We start from the raw sequence: 27,784 nt of genomic DNA on the forward strand, positions 1-27,784 counted from the left end.
TTTCAATTTTAGTAAAAAAGATTAACTAAATTATAGCAATGTAATTTTCTTTACATTCAAGTTGTAAAATGATCAGTCAAAAGTTCTTTGTTTACATTCGTGATTGTCACATGTGCGCCATAATTGTAGACCAGAGCCTCCAGAGAAATTTGGACCTCTCAACTCTCTGGAGGTTACTGGAGGTTTCTGGACTCTGGAGCTTTGGCGAGAGCTTTCTGGAGCTTTCTGGAGGCGCTGGAACGCTCTCTGGAGGATTCTAGAGCTTTCTGGAGGTTTCTGGAAGCGCTGGAACAGGCCCTATGTATTTTCCTTTCATTTTCAAATGACGAGTTCATTTTTCATTCTTCATTCCTCATTCATTCATGGTATTGAACACAAACAATTTGTTTTGATGAGCCCTGATCGATCACTTGATTGCCTTTGCCCTAATTCAATATACCCTGGCCTTTGCAATGAGTTGCAAACTTGTTCTAATCACTTCCAACACGTAATTTCATTGAATGGGCGCAGAAATGCAATGATTGTAAACTGTAGTCTTTGTCAAGTGGTAGGCCGCGCCTGGCTCGACAGCAGACCCCAAAATTACTGACAGGTGCCTACCGCTATCTCAATAAGAAACTTGTATATATTTACTCCCTGTCATTGTCTTTCGTTGATCTTTCGATGCGAAGCTTTTGCCCCAGGGTCCCAGATGAGCAGTTTGAATGAAACACAGCGCCCTCTGCTTTAAAGCGTTACTGTGTCAAACCATAGGTTACGGGTTCTGCCGCTAGGTGTCCACTAAGACTGGCGCTGAGGCTGCCGGTTCGGCGGTGGCCGTGGAGCGTGAGAAAGTCGAAGTGGCGGCCGGCGCCGCCGCGAGGTCTGCGCCAGCAGTCTGGAGCAGCGCTGGAGGGGTGGGCAACGCCAGCGGCGGCTCGCTGACAGTGCCGGCGACGGACGGACGGACGGACGGGAGAGCCGAGTGGTACGGAGGACTGAGAGTCTGAGAGTGAGGACGGTGACGGCGCCACCGGTGACCCAGGTCAGGTCACGGTCGCCAGTGCCACACAGGCGGACTTTGGATTTTACGATCGGTGTTCGAGCATCTTAAGTGAGACTACGATTGGACTTCGCTGAACTTGTGGACGTTCCTCCTGTCCGGGAAAGCAACATTTCAGTTGAGCAGTCGCGGGACTGGTATGCCCGGTGCCCCGGCGCCATGAAGAGAATCAAGATGCTTCTGTTTGTGTTTCTGCTGATTTTGGGCGGCACCAGCGGCGAATCGTCCCGGGAGGAGAATGGTGAGTACCGACCGATGCACGATGTCGTTGGTGTGTGTGCGGCTGCTGGCTGTCGGGAGGAATTGGTTATCGAGGTGGGCTACTGTCGGCTCGCTGCAGTATGAAATGGGTGTCGGATCGGCGAAGAGTCGTCCCCGAAACCATCCAAGGAGTGGGCGGCAAAGAACAGACCAGCGGCGCGGTTTCTTGCCGGATGTAGGGACAATACCGCTGGCGCTGCCGTTGCACGGTTTGTTTTTGCAAGTCACCGGCGGAGACCCTGAGCCCCGCATTGTCCACAATGCTCATGAATATTATGATGAGCGAACTGAATTGATGCTGACCGGTACCTAAACATTGTCAACCAATATGGTCCACGTTTCTTTATAACCACTAATCGCAAATGTCTCTCTTTAACAATTATGCACTTACTACTTCGGTTTATGCACAATTGTCAGGGAAAAGGAATTTGTTTTTCAATAGAAAAACGGAAAACACAATTTTAACGAATAGTGTTTTAAGGACGCCATTTAATTGCGTCCCAGAAAAGCTATTTCTGGCACCTAAAAGCTGACTCGCCCCAAAATTGGTCCTCAGCACCTATTTGGTGGATACCAGCACCAATCATGGAAAATGACCTTAATTAGCTGTTTCTGGCACCTATTCATCGGTACGCCTTACTCTTTTTTCTGAATCTGGCACCTAAATGCTGAGCGTAGCACCAATCTAGTAGAAAAATGAACTACTGGCTGGTAGAATCATGTTGTTCTGGTATAATGACCCCTGGAGTCTAGCCTAAAGGTTGCCAGTGCAGCTATACTCTAAGACAGCCCCGTAGTGATCTCAGCATTGTATATGACGTTTAAGTAAGCAAATAATATTGATTTGTTTGAAAAAACAATGTCATTTAAATATTTAAAAGTATTTATTTGTAATGCTTAAAGGGAAACATTTTTGTGAGTAATTGTCTCGATTTTGACCATTAAAACGGGTATTGTATTTTTTGACGTCATCAAATAGCTCCAAAAAAGAAATGTAATGTTTTCATTCCGTTCAAGGCCGCTGAAGAAACGCGGGATCTTGCGTGGGACCCGTGGGACATTGTCCGTTGTTTGCCGCGCAGAGTTGTGCCGTGGTTGTGCCTTTTTCATCCGTTTCTTACTTATGTCATATGTGTGCATGAAGCTTTGATTTTGTTTTTGGTTATTGTGTGGCCGGTCAGTCAAACGCCCCTGTAGAAACCGGATGCTGCGTTTGATCGAGATGGAGTCAGACGATGATTGCAGAAAGCTAATAATATTGAAAAGAGGGCCGGTTGCGTGGCATGTCTGTTCAGAGTTGACATTTTGCTTTACTCCAGTTTATGACCTGAGAGCCTGGCTGGAAGTGACGGATCCAAACTTTTCACGTTAAAATGGCTGAGGGTGCAATAATCTCTAGTCTCTTCTCTATACATAGCGGGCTGGTATAGGAGCGTCTTGCTATGCTGCACCATAGCTGGCTAGTGATTCTCTTTTGGCTAGAAATGGCATTAATCATTATCTCCACTGGCGAAAATGGCACTTGACATCACCGAATGCAACGTTCATGTTGTTAGGATACATAAAATCAGGAAGATTACGCGAATTAGGTAGGCAAACGTGGAATAAAATAGGTGCTGGATGTTTTGGTTTTGGTGCTGAATCAGCAAACGCTGAATCAGCAAACAGCAAATACGGAGTTCAACTAGACGATCTGGCAACTTTAGGCTGTGTGGAAGCAATTAGGTGCCAGATTCAGATATTAGGGTCGAATAAGCATTTTGGGGCTGATCAGCAATTAGGTGCCAGAAACAGCTTTTTAGGGACCAGAAACAAATATTCCCCGTGTTTTAACCCGCGCCCCGCTGGGGTCTGCCGACCAACGCGCCCTGCTGGGGGGGGGGGCAATTTGGTCCCCCCCCCCTAAGATCTCGAGAACAACGCAACATAGCGACAAGCGGCAAACGGTGTTGGATAGCCCCATCAGGGAACTACCTTGTGACCCAATTTCGTTGACCTAGGTCAAACCGATGACGTCACAGGTCAGGTCAAATGTCGAATTTTCACCGTTTACAGGCATTTCAAGAAATGCGTTGTGAAATCGAGTAAAATGCATTTCATTGAAAATCATCGATGGGGAAATGCTCGTCAAACACATATTTTGCTATTTGAGGTCACTGATACCAGGTCAGGTCACAGAGGTCAGGTCACTGAGGGTCACAATATGAAAATATCATGTGATGCATGTTTTATAGTCCATTTTATATGCCAAATACGATTATTTGGGTTAGGCAGCCTTTGGGGTCAGTTTAGATTATGTTTCGGTGAAGGTCAGGTCAGGTCAAGGTCAGGTCTAATTAGGTCAAATTTCAAAGTTGATATTTTGTATGAAATAGGTATCGATTCAATGCAGCTCGTCACGAGGAGTTCAATAGTGTTTTTTTTTTGCGCTACGTGGTCTAGAATTGCTAAAAATTGAGTTTAGAAATATGACGTCATCAATTTTGAACAGTTTTTTCGCTATAAGTTGGCCAAAAAAGGAGGCATCGATCTAAAATTTGGTATGTATATACAGGGTGGGGCAGAAAGATTTACCTGTTTGTTTTCAGTCCATTACTTAAAAAGTTATGAACGGATTTTGATAAAATTTTGCACGCAGCTTCCCAACTGACTCATGTATCAACTTTAAGATCGTTTTTAAATTTTGTAATAGTTGTTGGTGAGCTATGGCGAAGATGACTAAGTGAGCCCAAATTGCGGCGCTGAAGTATACTAGCCACAGCTCCCGAAGCTTTGCCAAACAGCTCGGTGTTGCCGTAAAAACTGTTTGCAGTGTAATTAAATGACTTAAAAAGACAGTGTTGGTGTCGACGAAGTCCATGCCAGGCAGAATAAGGGATATCTGCTTCAAAAAGCTGGTTAATATCGTGCACAAGAAGGTGTTTCAATTCCTCGGCGAAGCATGCGCAAACTGCCAAGGGAACTCGTTGTTTAGCCCAGAACCGCCAAGAGAATCATAAACGACGGCTTAGGCTTTATGCCATACAGGATGCAACGTCGACACCTAATTTCGGCGGCATCCAGGGAAAACCGGCTACACAGAATCCAAAAGACATTGGAGGAGATCAGGAGCGCCGGTAACAAGGCATTTTGCTGGGCCAATGACAACATGTTCATGCCTGAGCCCCAGAGACACTCCCAAAGCGTCAACATTTTGGCAGATGGTCCATCCAGCATTGATCCTGCTATTCGCACCATTTTTTGTTGCTTGAAGCCTGCTGGTGTCATGGTTTGGGCTACCGTCGCATCCGACGGCTCAAAAGGAGCCTTGGTCTTCATGAAGGAGGCTGTGAAAGTGAATTCAGAGGTTCAAGTCCATCTGCTGGAGGAATATGCTTTGTCTTGGGTCACTCAGTCGTTCTGAGACGGATACGTCTTCGTCCAGGACGGTGCGCCGCCGCAAACGGCCAACATCGCTCAACCGTGGTGGAAGACCCACATGCCTGGGTTCTGGGACAAAGACATTCGGCCATCATCAAGTCCAGACCTGAACCCGATGGACTTCGCAATCTAGGCCATCTTAGAGAGGAGGGTGTGTGCAGTGCCACACAGCAGAATCGCCGCCCTGAAGCTGGCCCTCGAGACGGCACCGTCGAATCTTGGCGGGGATACAGTGCGGCGCTCGTGCCCCTCCGCAGAGGGACGTTTCGAAGCAGTGGTGAAGGACAAAGGTGACCATATTGAGTCATTATGCCGTCGCTGAGATGTGTACATGTTACTGCATATATGTGCCAGAAATCAATTTGATATCTTTGTTCGGGGCCGAAATATTTAAGAAAATCAAGAAGTAAATCTTTCTGCCCCACCCTGTAGAAGAGCGCAGGGAATATCACATATATTTCGTTTTTTCGAAATTCGGAAAATTTTTGGGATTTTTTTAGTTTTTCTAAAAAATCATTTTTTTATTTTTGGGGGGTCAAAATCCAAAAATTTTGAAAATCCGAGATAGCAGTTTTGTAGCGCTGTCTTTTGTCTACATGACCATATAAAGAACTTTGAAATTGTTTGTGTGAGCGTTTCAAGATTTCATGGGTTTTGCTCATTTTTGCTCGAACATGACCTCAGTTTGACCTCAATAACTCCGGACCTAAGGTGACCTAAGGCGCCGCTGTTTTCTTGCTATTTAGAAAAACCACAGGGGGGGGGGCAAATTGCCCCCCCCCCCCAGCGGGGCGAGGGTTAAGCATTGACAACAAACCTTTGGTTATTCCATGTGTCATACGTATGTGTGAGGAAATTTGGTGCAAATCAGATAGGGCGTTTCAACATGAAACGTTTATAAGTGCAGCAAGCGGCTGCATACGAGTATTGCTTCCATGGCCCGGAGGTCACTCGAAGAAACAAGCTTAACTATTTATCATGTAGTGAATTACACATCATAGTTAGGCGAGCGGGCCGGAAATGCCAGCCTGAGCCGATTGCTCGTCAGTAAAACAATACGGGATATATGGTCTAACGAATGTATATTAGCCGTTTTCATGACGGGCTTTCTGGCGAATGCACCTAATTTGACCAAATCTGCACCGAATCTCTTTTACAGTAAATATCTTCACATCATTTATTTATTTCAGTGTTTTTATAGAAAATAACGTCTGATAATTTTAAAGATGAGGCATATGATCATCTGTCCAACCTAAACTGGCAAAACACACTGAACCTAATTTGACCAAACCTGCACCAAATTTGCAACTAATCTGCACCAAATGTGTACCAGATGGCCGTCGTGAAAACGGCTATTATATAGTCTGTCCCCGTTTAATGATTGGGAAATTTGGTTTCCGATAAAGCTGGCATTGTTTTAGGTCTTTGTTTCGATCATTACCGCTGTTTACCTGTAGTCGAATATTAAAATGGACAGTGGACGATGGCTATCGTCAACGCTCAATGAATGAGCCGGTTGAATGGACAGGACTGCCGTCACTTATTACCTACTCATACTGGCGTGGTACGTGTTTGATGGAGGTCCGCCGCCTGCCGGAAACGGCCGGACGGCCGGGGAATTATCAGACGGCATTGTCTGTCGCGTTCACCGTGCTCCTTAAAACCGGCTCTGCAGTGGCTTCCAGTGCAGCTCTGGTGTGTGTGTGTTTTTTTTTGCACCCTTTGGTGCAATACCTACCTATCGATGCAGCTATAAGGTTGGGGAGAGTGGGACTATTTGTTACAGGGGTAGGTTGTTACAAAGCAAATATCATTGAAGTGTGTTCATTGAATAGGTTGGCCGCTAAGTGTAGAAAACCAAAAAGTAGCGCATAGCCCCACTCTCCCCTATTGGCGCGATATCATGAGAATTTTCAAAGATATTTGCTTTGTAACAACTTACCCCTGTAACAAATAGCCCCACAGTAGTTTGTAAAATTGTACTTTGAAAACTACAAATGTACAAACTACAATCGGATTGTAGAATCTTTATGAAAAAGGACACTGGTTGTTTTCTTTGCATTAAATCGAAGCTTGTCCTTCCCATTTCGGACCAGTCTTGATTATACATAGTTGTTATTCAATGGCACCTTTTAATTGTATTTGTTGTTTCAGTGGCACCAACAGTCCAGTGTTGGGAGTGAGGGTCATTTCAAATCAGCTACACATCAAATTCGATTCCTACCTAATAGCAAAGACGTTACAAGCTGCGCACTGTTCTTGAAGCTCGTCAAGAACAACTATTAGCCGTTTTCACGACGGCAATCTGGTACACATTTGGTGCACATCTGGTGCAGACAGGTGCAGATTTGATCAAATCAGGTTCAGTGTGTCTCTTAGTAGCTATCAGCTAGGGTTGCACTATTTGCTTATATGCCTGCTTTGTCATATTATCAGAGAGTATCATCTATTAAAACACTGAAATAAATTCATAAAATAAAGATATTTGCTGTAAATGAAATTAGGTGCAGATTTGGTCAAATCAGGTGCACTCGCCGGATAGCCCGTCGTGAAAACGGCTATTATCAATTGAACAGTCCCTTTTTCAGACTTGTCAGAAGATTAATTCCTTGCAGTGGTCTATGTAGGTATTTTTACTTCTTTTTTTGCACCATAGTTTGTGCCGTATGAGAGAAAAGACGGCACAATGAAAGCATCGTTTTTTTATTTTTTATCTGTCATTATCTATCGTATAATTGCCTTCGTTAAACGTTCATCAAAAGTCATTCATATTTATCGGAATTGTAATAATAAAAGGTTATTCTCTGTTGAGATAGATATAAGAGTGATTAGTCATGAATTGTAAACGCGATGCTAATGTTTTGACAGTCAAGAAAAAAAACGTAGTTTATAATGGACGGGTCTCGTGGGGTTGAGTTAGGTTCCTTTCAGCATCGGTCAGGTGCTTCGATAGGCCTTACATGAGTTCGCCGTTCGGAGTGTTGTTAGGGCTATAAACAACAAAGCTGGCTCCAGCTTTGTCCGGGGCCAGAAATAAGTACGGGAAGTGAAATAAGTGGTTATAATTTACTCCTTCCGAAGCTGCAAAGACGACTGCTCAATGCGTAGTAGTCCCGGCATGACATTTTACATTACATTGACAGTCACATGACCTTCGCCCCGCATGTGAACAGCGTGGTACAGCTATGCACTGGCATGCTCTGTGGGCTGAGTCACAGCCGTCACAGCCTTCCCAGGTCAACCCTGATCACTCTCGTGCAGGGGCTAGTGATTGCACGCATCATTTATTGTATAGAGGTATATGGAACCTGCAACACTACCCAGATGAAGCGTGTACAGAAACTGCTCAACTTCGCCGCACGCGTCATATCTGGCCGCAGAAAGTTTGATCACATAAGCGACGTTCTTACCGGACTCGACTGGTTAACGGCCAAAAACATGTACCTGTATCACAGTCTCTGCCTCTTGAAGCGCATTTTAACAACATCAGAGCCCGAGAGCATTGCCATTCATCTAGTCACGCGTGGCGAGATTCACCACCGCGGCACGCGGAACGCCGACCACCTAGTCACCCCAGTGATCCGATCCGAGACGGGCGGGCGTCGTTTCAGACATTGGATCGTGTCTGCTTACAACGACCTGCCCTCGGACTTACGACGGCTGTCGACCAACCAATTTAAAAGGGAGCTGAAGCAGCATCTGTCAGCAAAGCAGCGGGGCGGAGTCGGCTAGGTGTTGTTTCGTGATCTGACGACTGCGACGAGTAAGGCTGCTATGTTTTGTGTGTCGTGTGAGCGTGAGTGCTGGATGACTGTATTCTGTCTTTTAATATGCTGACATCTGGGTACGGAATAGCTATGTTACTATGTGGATGTCCCTACGACGTAAATACATGCATATGTTACAGGGAGTTTGAGAAATCCGTGAGTTTGCAAACTCCCTAGGGAGTTTGCAAACTCCCTGACCCATCAGTGACTTTGCAAACTCACTAGGGAGTTTGCAAATTCACTAGGGAGTTTGCAAACTCACTGACCGGTTAGGGAGTTTGAGAAATTCCAGAGCGATTGGGCCAAATAAAATCAAATGTATAAGATGAGGGTGGCATACGTGCCGTCCGTGATGTTAAAACAAAAGGGACTAGTGGTACGGCCTATATAACCGTCGCACGCTGACAAAAAGTTTACAGATCCTTCATTGTTTTACCGAAAAAATGCTACTCGCGGCTATGTAAAGGGGAGGCTCGGAGCAACGTGCTCCTCCGTTCCGTCGTTTCCATCCTCAGGAATCAGGATACTGAAATCCTTCTCGTCCACGCCGAAACCCCCACTCCGGGCTGGACAGGCACCTTTATCTTATGTGGGCTGCTCCCTTGGAGCGGCACCGCTGCTCCCGAGGGAGCGCAACCCGTAGCCGGGTGCAGAGAGTGCTTGGGGGGCTGGTCGGTCTGTCCATTCGGACGGGCTCAGCCCCGGCGACTCTGCATATAGGCCAATGTCTCCCCCTATAATTCCTATCATTCGTCCGACTCTGAAATGGTCTTGTCAGACCGAAAGGGCCTAACCCAACAAAACAAAAACAAACAAGCATCGTGCGCCAGTCGCAGCTGGGTGGCTGCCAGCAGCGCCGGCTCTCGATGACACGTCTATGGCGGAGTGGGAATGGGCGTGAATTGATGCGTGTGCCTGTACTTTAGCATAAGTGACCAACAGTGAGCTGTTTCTACTTTGATATATTGAGCCTGACTCTGGAATAGCCACACTTGAGTGGAACGGGTCTAATTGGGACGTGAACTAAATAAATGTATAACTAAATAAAGCGGCGGTACATGCATGGGTAAATCACTGAGCAGTGTAAAATAAAAAGGCATTTATGGTGTGCATATGATTTATAAGCTTTTTGTCAGCGTGCGAGGCCTTAGAGCTAGCCTCCTCTGTTTTAACATCACGGATAGCACGTATGCCACCCACATGCTGCACACTTGTTTTTATTTGGCCCAATCACTCTGAAATTTCTCAAACTCCCTGACCGGTCAGTGAGTTTGCAAACTCCCTAGTGAATTTGTAAACTCCCTAGTGAGTTTGCAAACTCACTGATGGGTCAGGGAGTTTGCAAACTCACTAGGGAGTTTGCAAACTCACGGATTTCTCAAACTCCCTGTAACACATACATACATGAGACTGCGAACTTGAAGGCGGAGAAACGCCCTGGGTCGGGTCCATTGGCCACCGCCGGCGCCCTGGTAACGAGGTCACCGAGAATGGCGTGACATGAGGTCAGGCGCAGTGCGGCCGGCTGGCACGGGCTGCAGCTCTGGACCGGACGGTAGCCGGTAAGGAGGCCGCCCCGTTCACAGGGTCACCCGAGGTCAGGAGAGAGCCCCGTGACGACTCCCACCGGGTCGGCCAGGTCACATCCTCTGAGGTCTGCTGAACTGCCGCCAACTTCCAACGAGTGCACGTGCCTCGTGATCGTGCCCGTCCATCCGCTCGCCAGGATGTGCATCCTGTATTCCTCTTCCACCTGCTGTGCTCCCAGCTTCCGCCCGTTCCATTCGCGTACCCTTCTGTCCTTCCCCCGGCGCGGGCGTCGCCGGCAGTTTCGAATCTGGTGACGTCCGGTTGTCCGTTGAGCCGTCGTCGGTACGTCGGCGGGTCCATCTGGCGCGCGCAGCCGCCGGAAACGGTGACCCGATCGGACAGGGAGCGGGCCACAGTTTTTGGGCGGAAATTCCCGGCGCCGTTTGAAAAACAGGCCAGCTGGTGACGGGAGATCATTAGAGAGCTGCGGCCCGGCCGACCCGGCGGGTGGGGCCAGAGGCAACACGGCGTGGGAACGTGAAGTGAAGATGTTTATTTCACTTTTCATTAGACCAAAAACAAAGGGTGATAGGATAGATATACAGCTTTCATCCAACTGAAGCTTTTTGTATCCGTATATAAATTCACTAACCTCTATGAAGAAAAAAACATGTTATAAGCACGAATACCTTGCACACTAGAAAACGATGGCTTTTTCTTTTTCATGTTTGTGACGCCCAGTTCTCTATATTAACCTCCATGCGACTCTTGAGACATCACAAAACTTGAACTGTTTCAATTTTGCTTTTCGTTATACACCTAAAAAAAAACTAACTAAAAATTAATACACCTACCTACTTTGTCTGTCCCACGAGTGTCCCGGCTCGCTGCTCGTGGGCTAAATTCAGAGGTGCGGTGACACCGCCACGCAGTCAAATGTGGCCCAATTAGGGCCTGTTTTTTGTGCTTCTGTCTGCGCCGAATCACCCCTCCCCTCACCCACTCGCGCTCCCCGTCTGTCGCCGGAGTCGACTGTCACCCCTCCCTCCCCAAGCAGTGTGACCTTGGGCACAGACGCAGCAGACTGGAGGGTGCGAGGAGCTCACGCTGTTTTCCCAAGACGCCCTGGAAATCTGCAGCACGGTGTGGTTGGGGTGGCGAATCTCCCCAGTCCCCACTGTTCCTGTGCGCTTTATATCACCGATTGGAGCACTAAATGAAGCGAGCTTCGAACGAACGAAGCATGCTAAGTGTTATAGCTGTTTACCCAATACCCATAGCAGCTATCCTGAAGTCATAGCATTTCAACAATGTTTATCCGTAAAGGGATACAGATTGCACCCTGGCCGTTACGCTTGGCTTGCGCGTTAGCGTAGTTTTACATTGGTTTATAAACAAAATGTGCATTCCCCGCACGTTTAACCCCGGATAAACGCCTCTTATTTATCCTGCCCTGGATGCTTTGAGGTCTGTCTCGGATCAGCATATCAAAATGTTTAATCATTCGGATGTTGCTGTCGGTCCTGATTCTGGTTAACGCTCCTGTATGACACTTTTATCTCCGAGTGATGGTTGTAAATGTCTGATCACTAAGGACATGGCCTGGAATGCTATGTAGAATGTCGCTAATTCAGAGCTAAATAAATAACCTGACATATACTCGTATATCTACACAAGTTTACATCCTAAAGCAATAAATTGAAGAACATAGGTAGTCCTAAATATGAAAGTAAGTGAGCACCATCCGCCGTGCAGGCTGACACCACGCAGCTCCACGTGTCTCCCACGGCACACGAGTCTCACGTGGCCCCACGTGTCTGCCGCGGCTGTCGCACCCTTCTCCGGCCTCCGCTTCGGACCTCGCTCTGACGACCAACCCTTTGAGCCAGCCGTCTCGAGTGGCTCCGGGAGCGGACGGCTCATGTCCGGCCTATTGTCGCCTGTCGCCGGCTTTGTGGCGCCCTAAACGGCGCTGAACAGACCCACTAACCAGCCAGGCACCGAGCGAGCCAGAGACCGAACACTGAGCCCTGGTCCGAGCCCGAGTCCGTGGTCTGGCGGGGTCTTGGCCTGGTCCGAAGCCGTGCCCGGGGCCGCCTCAGTCGTCCCGGCCCGGCAGCACTGCACCGGGTGCTCTGAATGGGACCGTCAGGGCCGCTCAATGGCCGACGAAACGCGACCCGGTTCACAGCGGGTCGGAGGCGGCGGCCCAGCGCTGACCCGGAGGGTCGGTGTGAATGGTCCTTTAGAGGCCGCCCGCAGGACGTCTTCAATGACAGGAGCACAGTGTGGACCCGCACCTGCCCGTCCACAGTAGCTGCTCCGTCCTATCAGATCTCGTTTTGTAAGCAGTAAAAAATAGGTGCGATCGCAGCTGATACGGGTACCTAATCGCTGTCGTGGATGAAAGGGGTTGGAGTTGAAAACACCTTCCGGTGGATGACAAGTGTTTGAAGATCGACAAGACAAGTAGTTGTCCTTATTGATACTGCTTGCACGTTCTTTCTCCTATGCTGTTTATAATTTGTAGGTATCTACGTTTTTTATTGCTTTAACTTGAGCGGATATCAATTTTAAAGTAAAGGTAGTAAATACTATCTTTTTCATGGTTAAATGGCAAACTACAACAAATAAATTCAGGTGACCAATGTAAAATGTCCGCAACTGCACCAGTGCAGCCCCACTCAGCGAGAGCGGCTTGCCTGTGGCGATCAGCCGCCCCACACCGTACCCGCCCGTACTGGTACCGCCCCCGCTAATCTCTGAGCCAGCCCTCTGCTGAGCCGATCAGCTCGCACCCCCGCACACCGTGATCACGTACTGACACGGCCTGTCAGCCGCCGCCGGGCGTGCGCTCCGACACACACGTGACGCGTCCAGAGCCGGCGCGTTCCGTCACACAGCGGTCACGTGGTCTGTTGGGAGCTGTCTGCCTGACGGCTCGCTGACGACCGAACGGTGTGCTGCCAGAGAGATTGGTTGGTCTCTAACCACCGGACTGGCCCCACTGCTGGTCCTTTGTGATGGCTGCTGTTCTGGCCTTGTTCTGCCGATTCCTGGGGTGTGAATTGTGAAACGGGTTGTTGACTTTTTACTGTGATCTGGCAGGTATCATGGTAATAACGTTGAAGGGACGAAGTTCGTAGGCGGGATAAGCTTGCGAATTGCGAGTCGGTTATTATGGCCCATACCTCGGGGAATGCTCATGTGGCTCCATTGGTTTATTTCACAAAGTTATAAATATGCATCCCCATGATGCAAACACATGCGCTGCGCTGTAATGGCAAATGACAAAATGTCGTTCTACTTCGTAAGGCTGAATCGGAAAAAAATGCTGGAGTTGAAGGAAGAGAGTGCTTTTGCTGCCGGTCTCAGTTCTACGGTTAAGCTTTCGTTGTTGTACCCAACAACCTTCCCTGTCTTGGCCTTAGCGGATATCCGTGGCCGCCCCCGCGCGATCATTTTACGGTGCTCACTATCACGTGCATTCCTGTTGGCATTAAAGCTCAAATACGACACTGTACGACTTAATGACTCAGATAAACAACTGTCAATCCAGCTGACATGACCCTAAACTGGGCGGAACAGCCACGGAAACCCTGCTTTACGATCCAGATCGGCGTGTGTCGGCGTATCCTGCGAGTGTTTCATGCGTGAACCGGCGCCTGCCCTTCTCGCCTTCTGTGCACGCAAACGGTTATCTGCTAGTGCTTACTTATCTGCTTGTGTAACACGGGTACGGCGTTGATTAGGGATTGTGGGTTATTGAACAGCTTCGAATCGAACGGTTGTAATGCATTGATAAGAATTAAGTTGCAATTCTGAAAAGACTGGACATTGGGCAATACGTAAAGTTTATCACCCCGAATTCTAAGCATGGACGGTAAGGAGACATATTTCAGCTGTCATACTTTCGTGCATGATAATGCACAACAGCTGAGTAAAAGGTCACTTTTAACTTGCATATGAATATTTGGTTTGAGACATTTCGACGTAGTGACCGACAGGGGCAGTGCGATTTTATGCGGTATGTCATTCATTTCTTTCAACACTGCTTTGCTCCCTGGGTTGATTTTCTGCTGCTTCGAGCCATGCTAGGGATGTGATTGATGTGGTTGCCCGGGTAGTGTTGGGGTAACACCGCCGTCGATTTCGCGAGCTCGTGCTGCGTTGGTTTCGCCTCCGTGTGGCGGCTGGTTTCACCTCTGGCGCGGCTGCACCGGCCGTCCGTCGCCGCCGGCTCCCAAATGACGGGAAGTGGAGGCGGGCATCCGTGGGAACGGCCGGCGGCGCCCGGCGCCGCTCCCCTCGCTACCTCCCCCGGCCGGGCGCGCCCGACTGTGGCGCCCACAGCCGCGGCCGAGACGGCGCCCGCGCCAGCTGACGACGCCCCTCTCGACTCAACCCTCCGCCGACGCCCTCAGCCGACACAGGAGGGGGAGGGGAGAGAATTTCGACGACGCGCGTCTCGCCTCGACGCCACCCGGCTCGACGCGACGCAGGCGACGCGGTCCGGGTCCCCGGCCGGCGCCCTCCCCTGGTTCTGCGCTCCCTCCCCACGCTGTGGTCGCCGCGACCGGGCCGGGCAATGACCGTTCAGTCGAGTGTCCGCCCCTTGTTCCGTGCGCCACCGCGGACGGGGAAAGTCGTCGGGATAAGTGTGGTGTCACGGCGAGGGCCCGGTCGCCGGACGGGCGATCTCCGTCTCTTTGCGTGTCGCCGCACCATGAGACCGCACCTGTGAATGATCGGGCCCAGGCCGACGGGCGGAGACCGACAGGCCCGCCCACCGGCGCCCCTGGATAGCAGTGGCATCTATTACCGTTTTTGTGTCTCTGTCAGTGTGGTAATTTCACATCGACCGAGTTTTCTATCAGTCACGCTCACGTTGGGTGGGTGCTGGTTTTGCGACACATGGCAGGTGTAGGACAGGTTCCTCTGTCTGCCAAGTGCTCACTTATCTTTCAGACTGTGCCTCAACAAGCAGTGCCCTTGTCTTGCTGACCGCACACTGCTACCACTCGTGTCGGGCCGTTCCTCGCTTCTCAGTGAGCTTCTTTGTCTCCTGTGCATGAATTTGCATGTCTCTCGTCTCGTACCGGAGCCTCAGTGAGCTGTCATGTCTCTCGCATGATGTTCGAGCTCCGTTGTCTCTCGGTCCATGTCTCAGCCCTGCACGCTGCTGCCTCGGCGAGCCCGGCTCCAAGGACTTGGTGCTCGGCGGAGCCGGTAAGTGGCTGGGAACCGGAGTCACCTGCGAACCGCCCCAGCCGGCGAAACTGCCCGCACAGGGGCGGAGTCGGAGTCAGAGTTTGAGTCAGAGTCAGAGTCAGAGTCAGAGGCGGAGCCGGAGGCGGAGGCGGAGTCGGAGTCGGCCATAATGAGGTGGACGTGGAGACTGGAAAGGAGACCGAAGAGTCGTGAAGATTGCGCAATCGTTGAGGTAGCCATAGAAACAGGGAGCTCATGGAGACGGTACAATCAAGAAGAGGGAAGTTGATCGTCATGAGACAAGGTAGCCGTTTGGATTGAACGACTTAGCAAGAAGTTTTCTTCAGCTGACCATTTGCTGGTCTTGTTAGAGATGAAGCCTTTAAGGGACTCATGTATCTGAAGAGTGAGAGATGACTGACCGAGGGCTATTCGACGGATAATTGGACGCCTGGTTAGAGGATACCAAATGCAGGCTGCGTAAATGAACGTTTCTGAAAAAAGGCAGATAATAGCCGTCTTCACGACGGACTGTCTGGCGAATGCACCTAATTTGACGAAATCTTCATCTTATCTCTTTAGGTCTTTAATAACAAACAATTTCATATCATGAATTTATTTCAGTATTTTAATCGAAAATAATGACTGATAATTTGAAAAATAAGGTCTACAAGCATCTGTGCAACCCCAACGGACAGCTGTTAAGAAACACAATGATTCTAATCTGACCAAATCTGCACTAAACCTGCACCTAATCTGCACCAAACGTGTTACAGATGGCCGTCGTGAAAACGGCTAATATATACAATAATCAGGGGCGGAGTCGGAGTCCTCAACTACATACATAGTGATGTATGTAGTTGAGAAATGTATTTAGGAGCTTCTGTTGCAGATAGATGCCTGCAACTTATCTAGGTTGGTACTGCTTAAGAACTCAAATGTATAACAAGCTGTATTACAAATGAAAAAGTAAATGCGGTAATCCTTGGTTTATGGTAGCAATTTTGGTGTGCGGACCATAAAATCAACGTACCAACTACATTTTTTGCCACATGTCGTTTCATTGTGCTTATGTTGCAACCTAGAGACCACAAATGCAAGATGAGGAGGGCAGCGGCCGCTTTTACAGTTGAAGTCGGCATAAGGAGCAACAATGCTCTGAAAAGCTATTCTCTATTGCACCATGCCTGCATTGAAACTCTTATCTTTGCCATTTATCTTTCCAAAGGAGCTACTGACAATAGTCCTGGTGATTGCAAAACAAAGCAGCATTCTTTTCAGCTGTAACTATGTTTTGTGCCTATGCCTCACAAACCTCAGGTAAATAATTTAAATGCCTTAGTTTTGGCTATCGTGCCCAATTCACCTATTTAACTCACTTACGTGGATTAAGATAGCAAACACTTCAAACAGATGTTGGTGCCAGAACGGATCCCATTCAGACTCAAAGAAATTTACAATCGCGATATCCTTTAGCTTTTAATCAAATAATATTCAACCGTTTAACACACGCACCTTATTAGCTTTGATTGATTATTGAAACTCATGTGCCAATTTATAAACGTAACAAGTAATAAGTTATATAAGTTGCGGGTTTAAGGTGTAAATTTCAATTACCGTATTATAATTTTTGTGTTGTCCGTTTTTTTAGCCTGCGTTAGGAGATCGGAAGAAACCTCGATCGCGGGAAGTAACCGCTTCATCTGTGGACACGACTCGTTGTTCCGTTCTATGCATTCCCAGAAATTCTCGCGGCGCTCAGTTGTGTTCCTCAATGCATGTTTGCACGTATACATGCACGCCGCTATGGCACCGTTCGGCATTCACGTGCAGCCGTGAATGGCAACTGGGCGACCGGATGACGGGTCTTTCCGGCTCGCTACATTTAAATATACCTTGTCGTCGGGCCAGTCTTTCCGGATACATATGGGAAAGAGGAGTTGCGGGGCCAAACGTTGACATTGAACGCTGAGGACAGTTGACTGAACTCGTTTTGAGTCAGCTGATTATTGAGTAGGCTCCTGCACAGTGCACACTAAGAGGTGTAAGATGTAAGAAGGTGTAAGAACAGGCCGGGCACGGAGACAGTGGTGGAACGGGAATCATTCAAACAGTTATGGTCCATGGGATCCTTTTTTAAAAGACGTAACAGTCTTTCCGGATACAGTCCTCCCCTCCCTCTTGACTGACGCTCCTGTTTTCTATGGCGCCTTTTAAAACGGCACAATTTATTCGATCATCTTACAGCTGACCTTGTCCTAATATTTCTTCTTCAGATTCTCTGTAATCGATCGACGTCGTCGGCAGTCAGAGGGCTTTTGAAATGTAAATACCACGGTGACTATATGTAAATACTACTCCAGCAGCTCACTATTGAGGGTCATTGGCGTACTGTTGAAGGCTTTGTTCTCGCGTTGTGATGACATGTCGGGATTTCTTCATCCACTCAAGGGTGTGTTACAGTTCTCTCTCTCTCTCTCTCTCTCTCTCTCTCTCTCTCTCTCTCTCTCTCTCTCTCTCTCTCTCTCTCTCTCTCTCTCTCTCTCTCTCTCTCTCTCTCTCTCTCTCTCTCTCAGTGGCGGTCGCAGGGGGGGGGCCATCAGGGCCATGGCCCCCCCCAAAGGCAAATCAGGGGGGCCATCATATCATTTGGCCCCCCCCCCAAACAACCGATGGGCCCCCATGGCCGTATGGGGCCCTGGCCCGTATTCGATTGTCACGAGGCTCGAGAAACCCACGCCAGCTATTAACAGCTCCCATACCAGTCTTTGAGGGTCCTACACTGACCTCTGAGGGGCCTTCAGTGGCGGTCAAGCGTCCACATTGACCGCTGAGGACCCGTATTGACCTCTGAGGGCCCTCCACTGGCCTTTGAGGGCCCCTAAACCGGCCTCAGGGGCCCAACCGGCGTCTGAGAGCCTCACACCGGCCTCTGGTGGCCTCATTTCTGTCTCTCGAGTCCCAAGACTAGCCTTTAAGTGTCTCTGAGGGCCCCGCACTGGATTCTGAAGACCCGATGTCGAGCCAGCATCGGCCTCTGGGGGCCCATCTTGGCCTTTGAGGGCCCTCCGCTGGTCTCTGGGGTCCAACGCCGGCCCATGCCGGCCTTTTAGGGCCCCACACTGACCTCTTAGGGCCCATGCTGGCCTGTAAGGACCCACATTAGCCTCTAAGGGCCCCCCGCACTGGATTCTGATGACCCAATGCCGGCCGCTCAGGGCCCGCATCGGCGTCTGAGGGCCCATCTTGGCCTTTGAGGGCCCTCTGCTGGCCTCTGGGGTCCAACGCCGGCCCATGTCGGTCTTTTAGGGCCCCACACTGACCTCTGAGGGCCCATGCTGGCCTGTAAGGATACACATTAGCCTCTATGGGCTCCACACTGGATTCTGAAGACCCGATGCCGGCCTCTAAGGGTCCGCATCGGCCTGTGAAGGCCCATCTTGGCCTTTGAGGGCCCTCTGCTGGCCTCTGGGGTCCAACGCCGGCCAATGCTAGTCTTTTAGGGTCCCATTCTGATCTTTGAGGGCCCCATGCTGGCCTGTAAGGGCCCATATTAGCTTCCGAGAGCCCCCCGCACTGGATTCTGAAGACCCGATGCCGGCCTCTAAGGTCAGCATCGGCTTCTGCGGGCCCATCTTGGCCTTTGAGGGCCTTCTGTTGGCCTCTGGGGTCCACCGCCGGCCCATGCTGGTCTTTAGGGCCCCACACTGACCTCTGAGGGCCCGTGCTGGCCTGTAAGGGACCCACCTTAGCCTCTGAGGGCCCCGCACGGGCTTCTGAAGACCTGATGCCGGCCTCTAAGGGCCCGCATCGGCCTAGTCTGAGGGCCCATCTTGGCCTTTGAGGGCCCTCTTCTGGCCTCTGGGGTCCAACGCCGGCCCATGTCGGTCTTTTAGGGCCCCACCCTAACATCTGAGGGCTCCATGCTGGCCTGTTGTAAGGACCCATATTAGCCTCTGAGTGCCCAATTCGGTCTCTGATGGTCTCAAACTGCCCTTTGCAGGCCCTGTACTGGTCTCTGAGGGCTCTAAACTGGCCCCTAAGAGCCCAAACCAGCCTCTAAAGGTCCCACGACTCACACCAGCCTCTGATGGTCCCATTTCTGTCTCTGGGACCGAAACTGCCCTTATGTGCCTCTGAGTGCCCCGTACTCGCTTCTGAAGGCCATCGATGCCGGCTTCTGAGGACCCATACCGGTCTTTAAGTGCCTCATAGCGACACCTGAGGCCCCACACTAGCCTCTGAGGGGCCCGCAAACTGGCCTATGAGGTCTCTACACCGGCCACTGATGGCCCTATTATGTTCTCTGGGGGGCTCAAGCCTTACCTTTGGGCGTCACGCACTTGCTTATGAAGGACCACATCAGCCTCTGGGGCCCTACCTGGGGCCTTTAAGGCCCTTCGCTGACCCTTAGGTCCAACGCCGGCCTCTGGGGGTCTGACACCGTACTCTAAGGGCCCCATTGCATTCTCTAGGCGATAGGTATCGCCGAAGCGCTATCGATGGGCCCATAAGTGTAGGAACCATGGGTGCAGTGGGCGCAGTTGCACCAACAATAATTCTGCAGTGAGTGCAGACAATGTATTCTGCATCCACAATAATCTGGAACAAAACCCCTTTCCTCAGCAACACTACTTTCCATGCAGCACGACAAATTTAGGATATTTTGCCCACTATCCGTCTTTCGAAGCATTTGCTACTGTAATGGTCTTCAAAATTTGCATTTGTGCTCAAGTGAAAAAAGATTAAACGGAAGTCGGAACACATGTGTGAACAGATACCGATGAGCCACTGTTAAAAGTTTTAGCACGATGATCTTAAAAAATGGCAAAGTTTTTTTTTGCAAAGAAAATTGCAAAGTTAGCCGCCTTTACTTTTGCGGTAGTCCATTCACAGTTGCGTGAATTATTGACATAATCAATGCTTCAAAATGCACTTTTCGGTACCTTTTCGACATGGTGCACCCTCAAAGCTCTCAATGAGCCTCCGCTCGGGTGCCGCTCCCTACCCCCCCCCCCCCCCCCCCGCTTCACCGGCCATGACCTAGATTTCTGCACCCGTACACTACGCCCGTGGGCCCCTTTAAGCTAGCACCGGGCCCCCCGGGTCAGCGCAGGGGCCCCTTTGCCAAGTTGGCCCCCCCCAAACTCCAAGTCTGCGACCGCCCCTGCTCTCTCTCTCTCTCTCTCTCTCTCTCTCTCCCTCCGTCTTCTGTTCTTCGTCACCATCTCTCGGGTGGGTGCGAGCGACAGATCAGGCGATCAGGCCCTCCTGATGCCCTCCTCCAACTCGCTGGCGACCTGCCCCCATGGCCTCTGTTGGCGGCGGTGACCCTGCCTGCAGTCGCCGGCGTCGGTGGCCGCGGGCCGAGCAGCAGCCCGCCCCCGTCTGTATGTAACACAACACTCCCCTCCCGCCCTGGTGGGGGTGCCCCGCGTGTTGACTTGCCTAGTAACACGAGCCGGGCTCTGCACGGGCCGCGAAACCAATCTGAACCTGAGTGACCCTGCATTTGGAGGGGGGGGGGGGGGACTCCGTGCAGAGAACAAGGCGATTGGAGAGGATTGAAAGTGAAAAGACTTGTGGTTGTGAATGTGAGAAGAGATTGACAAGATGCTGTGTTGTGATGAATGAGGTCTGCAGCTGAGGCTATGAAAGGACGTTGTGACCGGGCATGTGAGGAGTCTAGCATTGGAAGACACTTGCTGTTAGATCGGTGACTATCCAACCATGAATCTGGCGGGCACACCGTACTACTATGGGTGACCGTCAAGTTTGTGAAATGAGGAAGATGAACGCGGAACTGAACAGGAGAATGTATTTGGATGAATCGGGTTATTTCACTGTCTTCCCGAGGAGAACTTGAACCATATTTCCTTCTTGCAAATTCTTTGCTCGATGACTTCGACCTTTCTCTGCGTGTTTGTTAGCGACTTGACCTCACGCCAGCACCTGTTTCGCCAATGAGGCTGCGATGGTAGTCCGTTCTCCCACAAAGTTCACCGTTGGTGCGCAGTTCCTCGTCGGCTGTTGGCTGGCGGGTGACCGCACAGTTCCCATGTTTCGCTAATAAACAGACTGGGAACGCCAGTTATCCGTGTAAAACATCATGCCTTTCCCACCCACTGTTTCTGATTCGTTACGAATACCGTGTAGAGGCGGGTGAATGATCTACAAACGGAGGTGTCAAAAGGAAGTGGCATAAAACCATGTTATTGTTTGTATAAGTAAAGTAACAGAATACATTTATCATTTTTATTTTTGCAGTGGTACAGTTGCGACATGGAACATAGGTACCTAACGGCGTGTGCTGCATTGCATTTTTAGCATTTGTTAAGTGGTAAGAAACATTAAAATTAAACGGCACCAATAGCACAACTAAAATAAACGTGTTTTCTTATTTACGCAAGCTGTCCGTAGCCAGAAGGCAGAATAGAAGTAGTTAATCTCATCCAGATTGAGATGTGTCCTGCTGACAGAAACACAAACAAACCGTTGAGCTCCTTTCGCACGCTCGTCTTCAGCTTGTTTACAGCTGAAACGTTTTTGTGGTTTGCTGGTTTAGTTTAGAAGCTCAGGAAAAGACACTTTACGGAGGATGCTTGAAAGGACTCTTTTTGCTGGAATGTTTGATGAACCCTTGTCACTGACTAAATGTCGAACTAAACGTTTGAATTAATCCGTTTTTTTTTTAGTTGGCTGTTTCTTAGCTGCTCCATTTTCATGACTTTTGACCTAGAGTACTAGACAATATATTGCTGTATTGAAGTAGACGGTGTGAGTATAGGTACTGTGTCACTGCAGCAATTATAGATACCTTAGATGGTAACTAACTTCTTGTCTAGACCTCCATATACTTAGGTACAGCTACGAGCTACGCAGCCTGAAACACGTAAATCAAAAACCCTTTATGTTTGCTGATTAACTGGAATTTGTGGGCTGCAAGGTCTACAATGCGCCATTGTTTTCAATGATGTGATTCAGATTGAAGTCTAACTCAACTTAAGTTCGATTCGTCTCTTATCGACGTTGAATCTTGATATCTTTGGTTCAATATGGCAAGCTGAGCTGATAAGCTTCTAGTTTATGGCAAGATTCATTCTATCTAAAATATTTTCTTTTGACGGACAAAAGACGGGTGAAGTGACTCTGACACGGGGGACACAGAAGGGGTTCTGTCCATGATGTTCAACCCGCCGCCGTCCTGAGCTGCAGCAGTCAAGGTCGGGATGTCGACCTCCCCATTAGAGACGGTGCCGTCACGGACCACGGCCGCAGCCTTGATCTGTGACTAACTCTCCCACGCTGCTCACCGGGCTCCTTCCCGTCACTCTGTCCTCCTCCCAGTACTCTGCCCCTGCTCCCCTCCTCTGCCCCTGCTCTCCCCTCCTCTGCCTCAATGCTCCCGTCCCCTCCGCTGTCAGTCCGAACAGACGAACAGAGCATATCGCGCCAGACCGCGGTACCCTGCGTGAGTCGTGCATACCTTCATTGCTGACTGTTGACTACCGGCTTTGAACGGACAGCCAGCACCAAATGACTAACGCCCCAGGCAGTGCTGACGCATGGTGTCGTTGTTTCGCATAGCTGTGATAGTCCACCTGCTGTTCAGTTGGTTCGAGGTGCGACCGAGCTTGGCTCCCCGAACTCAGTGACTCATTCCGTGCATATCGGGCGGTCGACCGGCAACAATTGCCGAAATTCACACGCTTTATCACTCCCACGTCCGCTTATTTCAAAGGAAGGAGCCTGTCATCCGTTAGTCAAGAAATTCGACAGTCATGAGAACATAAACTTACGATTTCATTCCCTTCCACGTCTTGGGTACTTGGAAAACATTAAAAATAGCATCGTTTATTGACAAAACGTGGGGTAGGTATTACCTATACTGGGCACCGTTTCAGTTGCAGAAATGCCACGTTCATTCACGAAGCGGTGCCGATTTTTCGTGCGTTTCTAGTCTTTATTTCTACTCAACAATACCAACTCTCTTTTTCGTGACCATTTTATTTTTTAGAAACGCCTATTCTGTCGCTTTTAGGGGCGGGATTGCCACGAAGTATTTTAATGTCTCAAAATGTAACGATTTGAAGGCTTTCGGGATCTAGTCTTTGTCCCAGTGACACCCCTGTAGCAGTCCTTGCCCTTGGTCAGCCCCTTACTCACAGACCCTACCCCAACGTCCACTCCGCATCCTTTCCGCTCGCTCCCCTCCCCACCTGTTTCCCCATACCTCCCCAGAGTCCCCACCTGCCGGTCGCCCCCGACCCGCCGTCTTCGCCGCCGCCGCCGCCGCCACCGCCGCCGCCACCGCCGCCGCGGAGTCGCCGGTTTCCGGTTGGCCGCTAGCGTGTGACCGCCCCAAGGCCCCAGCACACGTGATAGGTCACCCGGAGGCACCGGGGCCTGTGTGAGAAACGTCGGAGCGCCCGCTGAGGACAGCTGAGCGGTGGCTTGGCCGCATGTCACTCGTGTAATGCGTGTGGTGTTTATGGATGGATAAACGCTGGGAAGCATTGAAGGAGGAAGGGCAGGGATGGATCGAATAACGATACGCGGCTATGTTTGAGCGTTTTTGCATGTCCTTCCCAGTTACGTAACATGGAAGAGTCACTAGACGGGCAATTCAAATGCATCGGTGGCATCAGTTTGGCATGCAACAACAATGCAAGGTGCAATGTTGTTAACAAGATTTATACATCAAGTACCGACCGAGGTATCCACCGCAAACTGCATAAAATTCACAGCAGCACCCGGTCTATGCAAACTTTGACCGCGAGCTTCTCTTGTCATCGGCAACACCTGAGTCATCAGAATAGCAGCATCTTACTGATCCCAACTCGTCACCTCTGTGTTGACGACATGTGACCGCAGTCGTTCGAGCGACCTCCACTAGCCGTTCTTGCGGTGGGGGCGCTCGGGTACGGTCGTAACCCGCGCCCCACACACGGCCGGTCCCCGTAGCGTAGTGGTCGGCCCCACCAGCTGGTATCTGTCACCAAACACTGCTCATCATCTGGTGTTATGGATACCCACTGAGCGCCCCGCCGACCGAGCCCGTCCAGACGCCATGTTTGGTTAGTCGTGTTTTGTTTGTCCCCAGCTGCGTTTTGGGCTGTCGGTTTGCACGCTCGAGGGCGGCCCGCCGCGCGGTGGACGGCCCGGACCTCCGCGGAGCTTTGTCTCATGCAAAGCGGCCCGGTTTGTCGGCGTCACGTGCGCTCGGCCTCGTGACGCTCGTTTTAATGTGCAATGGCGTCCGGCTGCAACAATTAGGCAGCCGTCTCGGAGAGTGCGCGCAGGGGACATGACCCGGACGGTGGGCGGTGGAACCTCCGTCCTGCGCACCAGCCGCTGGATGGGGAGCGACACATGGCGTGTGGCTATTTTGGGACCATCCGTGACTCGACGACTCGGTTAAAAGCGTTTAACGGAAGGTCGCACCGTCTGCAACGAGGCGTTTTTATTGTTAAATGCTCATTTTAATGACACGTACGGTAGGTATCGTTTATGCTATAGGGCCCATTTCACTACATTTTCCCTAGAGGTACCTCACACTCACAGCTACTTCGGTTTTATTTCTAAAGAAGTGACAGGTCCTAAATCACCTCTATTTTTATAACACTGAGCTCTGTGCGGCATACCACGGACCAGGCTATTCAGTCGTGTTCCCCTTGGCCGGTCTCTTTTGGAGAGCGTTCACCCGCTCCCCCCTCCCCTCCCTCAAACGACTCCCACTGCGTCTCAGGAGCCGCCGACGCCGTCAACAGACAACAAGTCGCCGCCGCCTTTGGAAGTTTCGCGTTAGTGCGAGGCCCTTTTGCCGCTTCGTTGAGCACCGGCCACCTGCCACAAGACCCCAGTAGCTAGCGACATCTACGTCTGGCTACTCTGAGCTCGAGGGTGGGCCGCCAGGTCCTGCCGTCTGGTGGGCGATGGCGCTACCATAGCTTTTGAAATGGGCCGCCAGGTGGCGGCAGATGGTGTTTGAGCTCATCACTCGGGCAATGGGCAATGGGCAGTAGCCAGTAGACACTAGCCGTTTTCACGACGGGCTATCCGACGAGTGCACCTGATTTGACCAAATCTGCACCTAATCTCTTTTACAGCAAATATTTTTATTTTATGAATTTATTTCAGTGTTTTAATCGATGATACTCTCTGATACCTAATATGACAAAGCAGGCATACCTATAGGCAATGGTGCAAAATAGTGCTAAGCAAATAGTGCAACCCTAGCTGATAGCTACTAAGAGACACACTGAACCTGATTTGACCAAATCTGCACCTGATCTGCACCAAATGCGCACCAAATGTGTACCAGATGGCCATCGTGAAAACGGCTAATAGGTACCTAAATAGGCACCGAACATTTCGATAGGTCCTGGAGGTCACGGTGCCGACAGTCGACGTTTACAACTGCATCCACCCACTCTTCTTTTTTGAAAAGGCATGTCAATAATATCCAAATTCTCCTGTTAGCCGGAATCGTCCGATCGGACCGTTTGAGTCGCGCAACAATCCCCGCAAATCGTGGGCTCCGTCTCTGTCAATCCGTCCATTCAAACATCGAACTAGCTTTTTTCTCAGCCGTGTTCGGCAGCATAGCTACGCAACTCTAGGTCAGGGTCAATGAACGACGATACACGGCGGGGGTAAAACTATGCTGGAATATCCTTACATGCTTTACTCGAATAACTACTTTTCTCGAATCCAACAGATCTCGGCAAATTGGTGTGGCTTCATCACCGATAATGATAATCGGTATTATGATTTTTATCCTGGGCATTTCTATGCTGCCGTTTTTACGTAGAACGTCAACAAAACACTGAACATTAATGTTTTCACTAACATTGAGCTTTTCGGGATAAACAGGAAGGTCCAACATTTAAAACGTTTATAGGAGTCCTCTTTGGGGCGTATACTTTAAAAGTGAAAAAGAGTTCTCTTATACGCATTTTAGCCCGCGGTGCGGGCAAAGCCCTTTTTGCACTGTGTTGTAAAAACAGGTTTTGGCGTACTTATCATGCGAATAAGAATGCTTAATATCCGAATGTGATGTCTGTGAATGAATTGACTATGAATTGACTATACGGAATACTTATGAAGGCTCCCACAAACCATTATTGTACCAGACCGTTTGTCGCTTATCTGGTGCATTTTGCCCCGTGTTACCGTAATTGTTTATGAACAAAAGATTGTTTAAATATGCACGACAAGACTAAAGTAAATGCTAGCTGAGTAGTTTTGCAAATTATATATTTTTTGGAGATTCTTCTGGAACTGCCGGTAGAAAAGTGATAGCTTTTTTTGTTTAAGCTAAGTCTAGCTGTTTAGTATCTATTAAATCCCCGGTTGTGCTTATCAGGCTAAATTAGATAAAAATGAACACGGACAAATTGCGCTTGGCACGTCATGGTAGTTCCATAATTTTTGTCACTGACACCACAAACAGCATTGTCCGGTAGATAAATTGCCAATGTCTTTACCTTGTGCTGATGCAATCTGACCATTTGCGTGCGCGGCAGATCAATGTGATGTCGTTACGTCACCAATGCGACAGTCGCGGCGCGGCGCAAGGCGCCAGAATTGCCCCCGGTGGCCCCGCAGGCCTGCGGTGCTCCACTATCCTTATCTAATCTTCTTACGATGGCGCCCCGATAATTGTTTCTTTCTGTTTCGCATTTCATTCTGTCGCCGAGTGTGCCAGGATAAAAACTCGCAATTTTAAATTCGTGAGGCGCCGCAAGCGGTCAGTCGGCGAATAACAAGACCAGAAAAGTCGTCAGGCGCCAGCACGCGGTGGCCTGGCAGAGTCGCTCCAGGCGGGCCTCAAGGCGGACGTGAATACAGCCTAGTTAAAGGACAATCAATCGGTTCCCGGAAAGACCGCGAGGAAAACCCCCGGAGGGGAAAATGCGAATGTTTTATAGACACGAATGTCGTAAATGGTGTGGTTTCGTGTGATATTTAGTTGTCTTAAAACTTAAATAAATTTTTGCACAATTAACGAATGTCCAACGTTTTTGAGATCTAAGTTTTGCTTGTAACTGGCTTGAGGGCTAATATTAAAGCAACGCTATTAGCCTTTCTCTCTATAGTTATCATCACTGTGCCTTATCTTTGCTGTCTCTAGGCAGAGAGGGAAATAGCTCTATCCACTGATAAGCGCGCCAAACTAACGCTTTTGCTTTATAGGCGGAAACCCTTATCATACTGAAAGTGTGTGTATTTTTACAGGCCTTACATAGCATAACGCAATTAAAATTGTTTCCTCGTATGCTTGTGGTTGGAGTTCAATGAATGCTCGGTTTCCACCTTCGCTCGCATGAAGGCCCCAAGATTACCCTTGCTGGCTACAAACAGTCTCTTGCGGTGTTGATGGCCGCTACCGGAAGTTTTCGTCGTGTGCAGTTCGGGGACGAGGCCTCGCGTGACGTGCGCACAGCGACAGCACGCGCCTCACGCACAAGGCAGCATCAGGCGGGCGGGATGCCACGACAGGAAGCGAGGCGTGACCCTGCAGAGGAGGTGTGTACGCCAAACTCGTTCC

General features: G+C 49.8%; 1 protein-coding gene across 1 annotated transcript in view; it reads left to right on the forward strand.

Annotated features, from left to right (window-relative positions):
* The first annotated feature begins 850 nt into the window (after positions 1–850).
* Positions 851–27,784, forward strand: part of LOC122389998 (epidermal growth factor receptor-like) — an 86,163-nt gene continuing 59,229 nt past the window's right edge. The window contains exon 1 of the mRNA XM_043382558.1: positions 851–1,283. Coding sequence (XP_043238493.1) covers positions 1,202–1,283 — 82 coding nt within the window. The 5' untranslated portion in view covers positions 851–1,201. The remainder of the gene's footprint in view (positions 1,284–27,784) is intronic.

This window comes from Amphibalanus amphitrite, unplaced genomic scaffold, assembly GCF_019059575.1.
Source record: "Amphibalanus amphitrite isolate SeventyFive unplaced genomic scaffold, NRLGWU_Aamphi_draft 000378F_arrow, whole genome shotgun sequence".
Taxonomy (NCBI): Eukaryota; Metazoa; Arthropoda; class Thecostraca; order Balanomorpha; family Balanidae; genus Amphibalanus; species Amphibalanus amphitrite.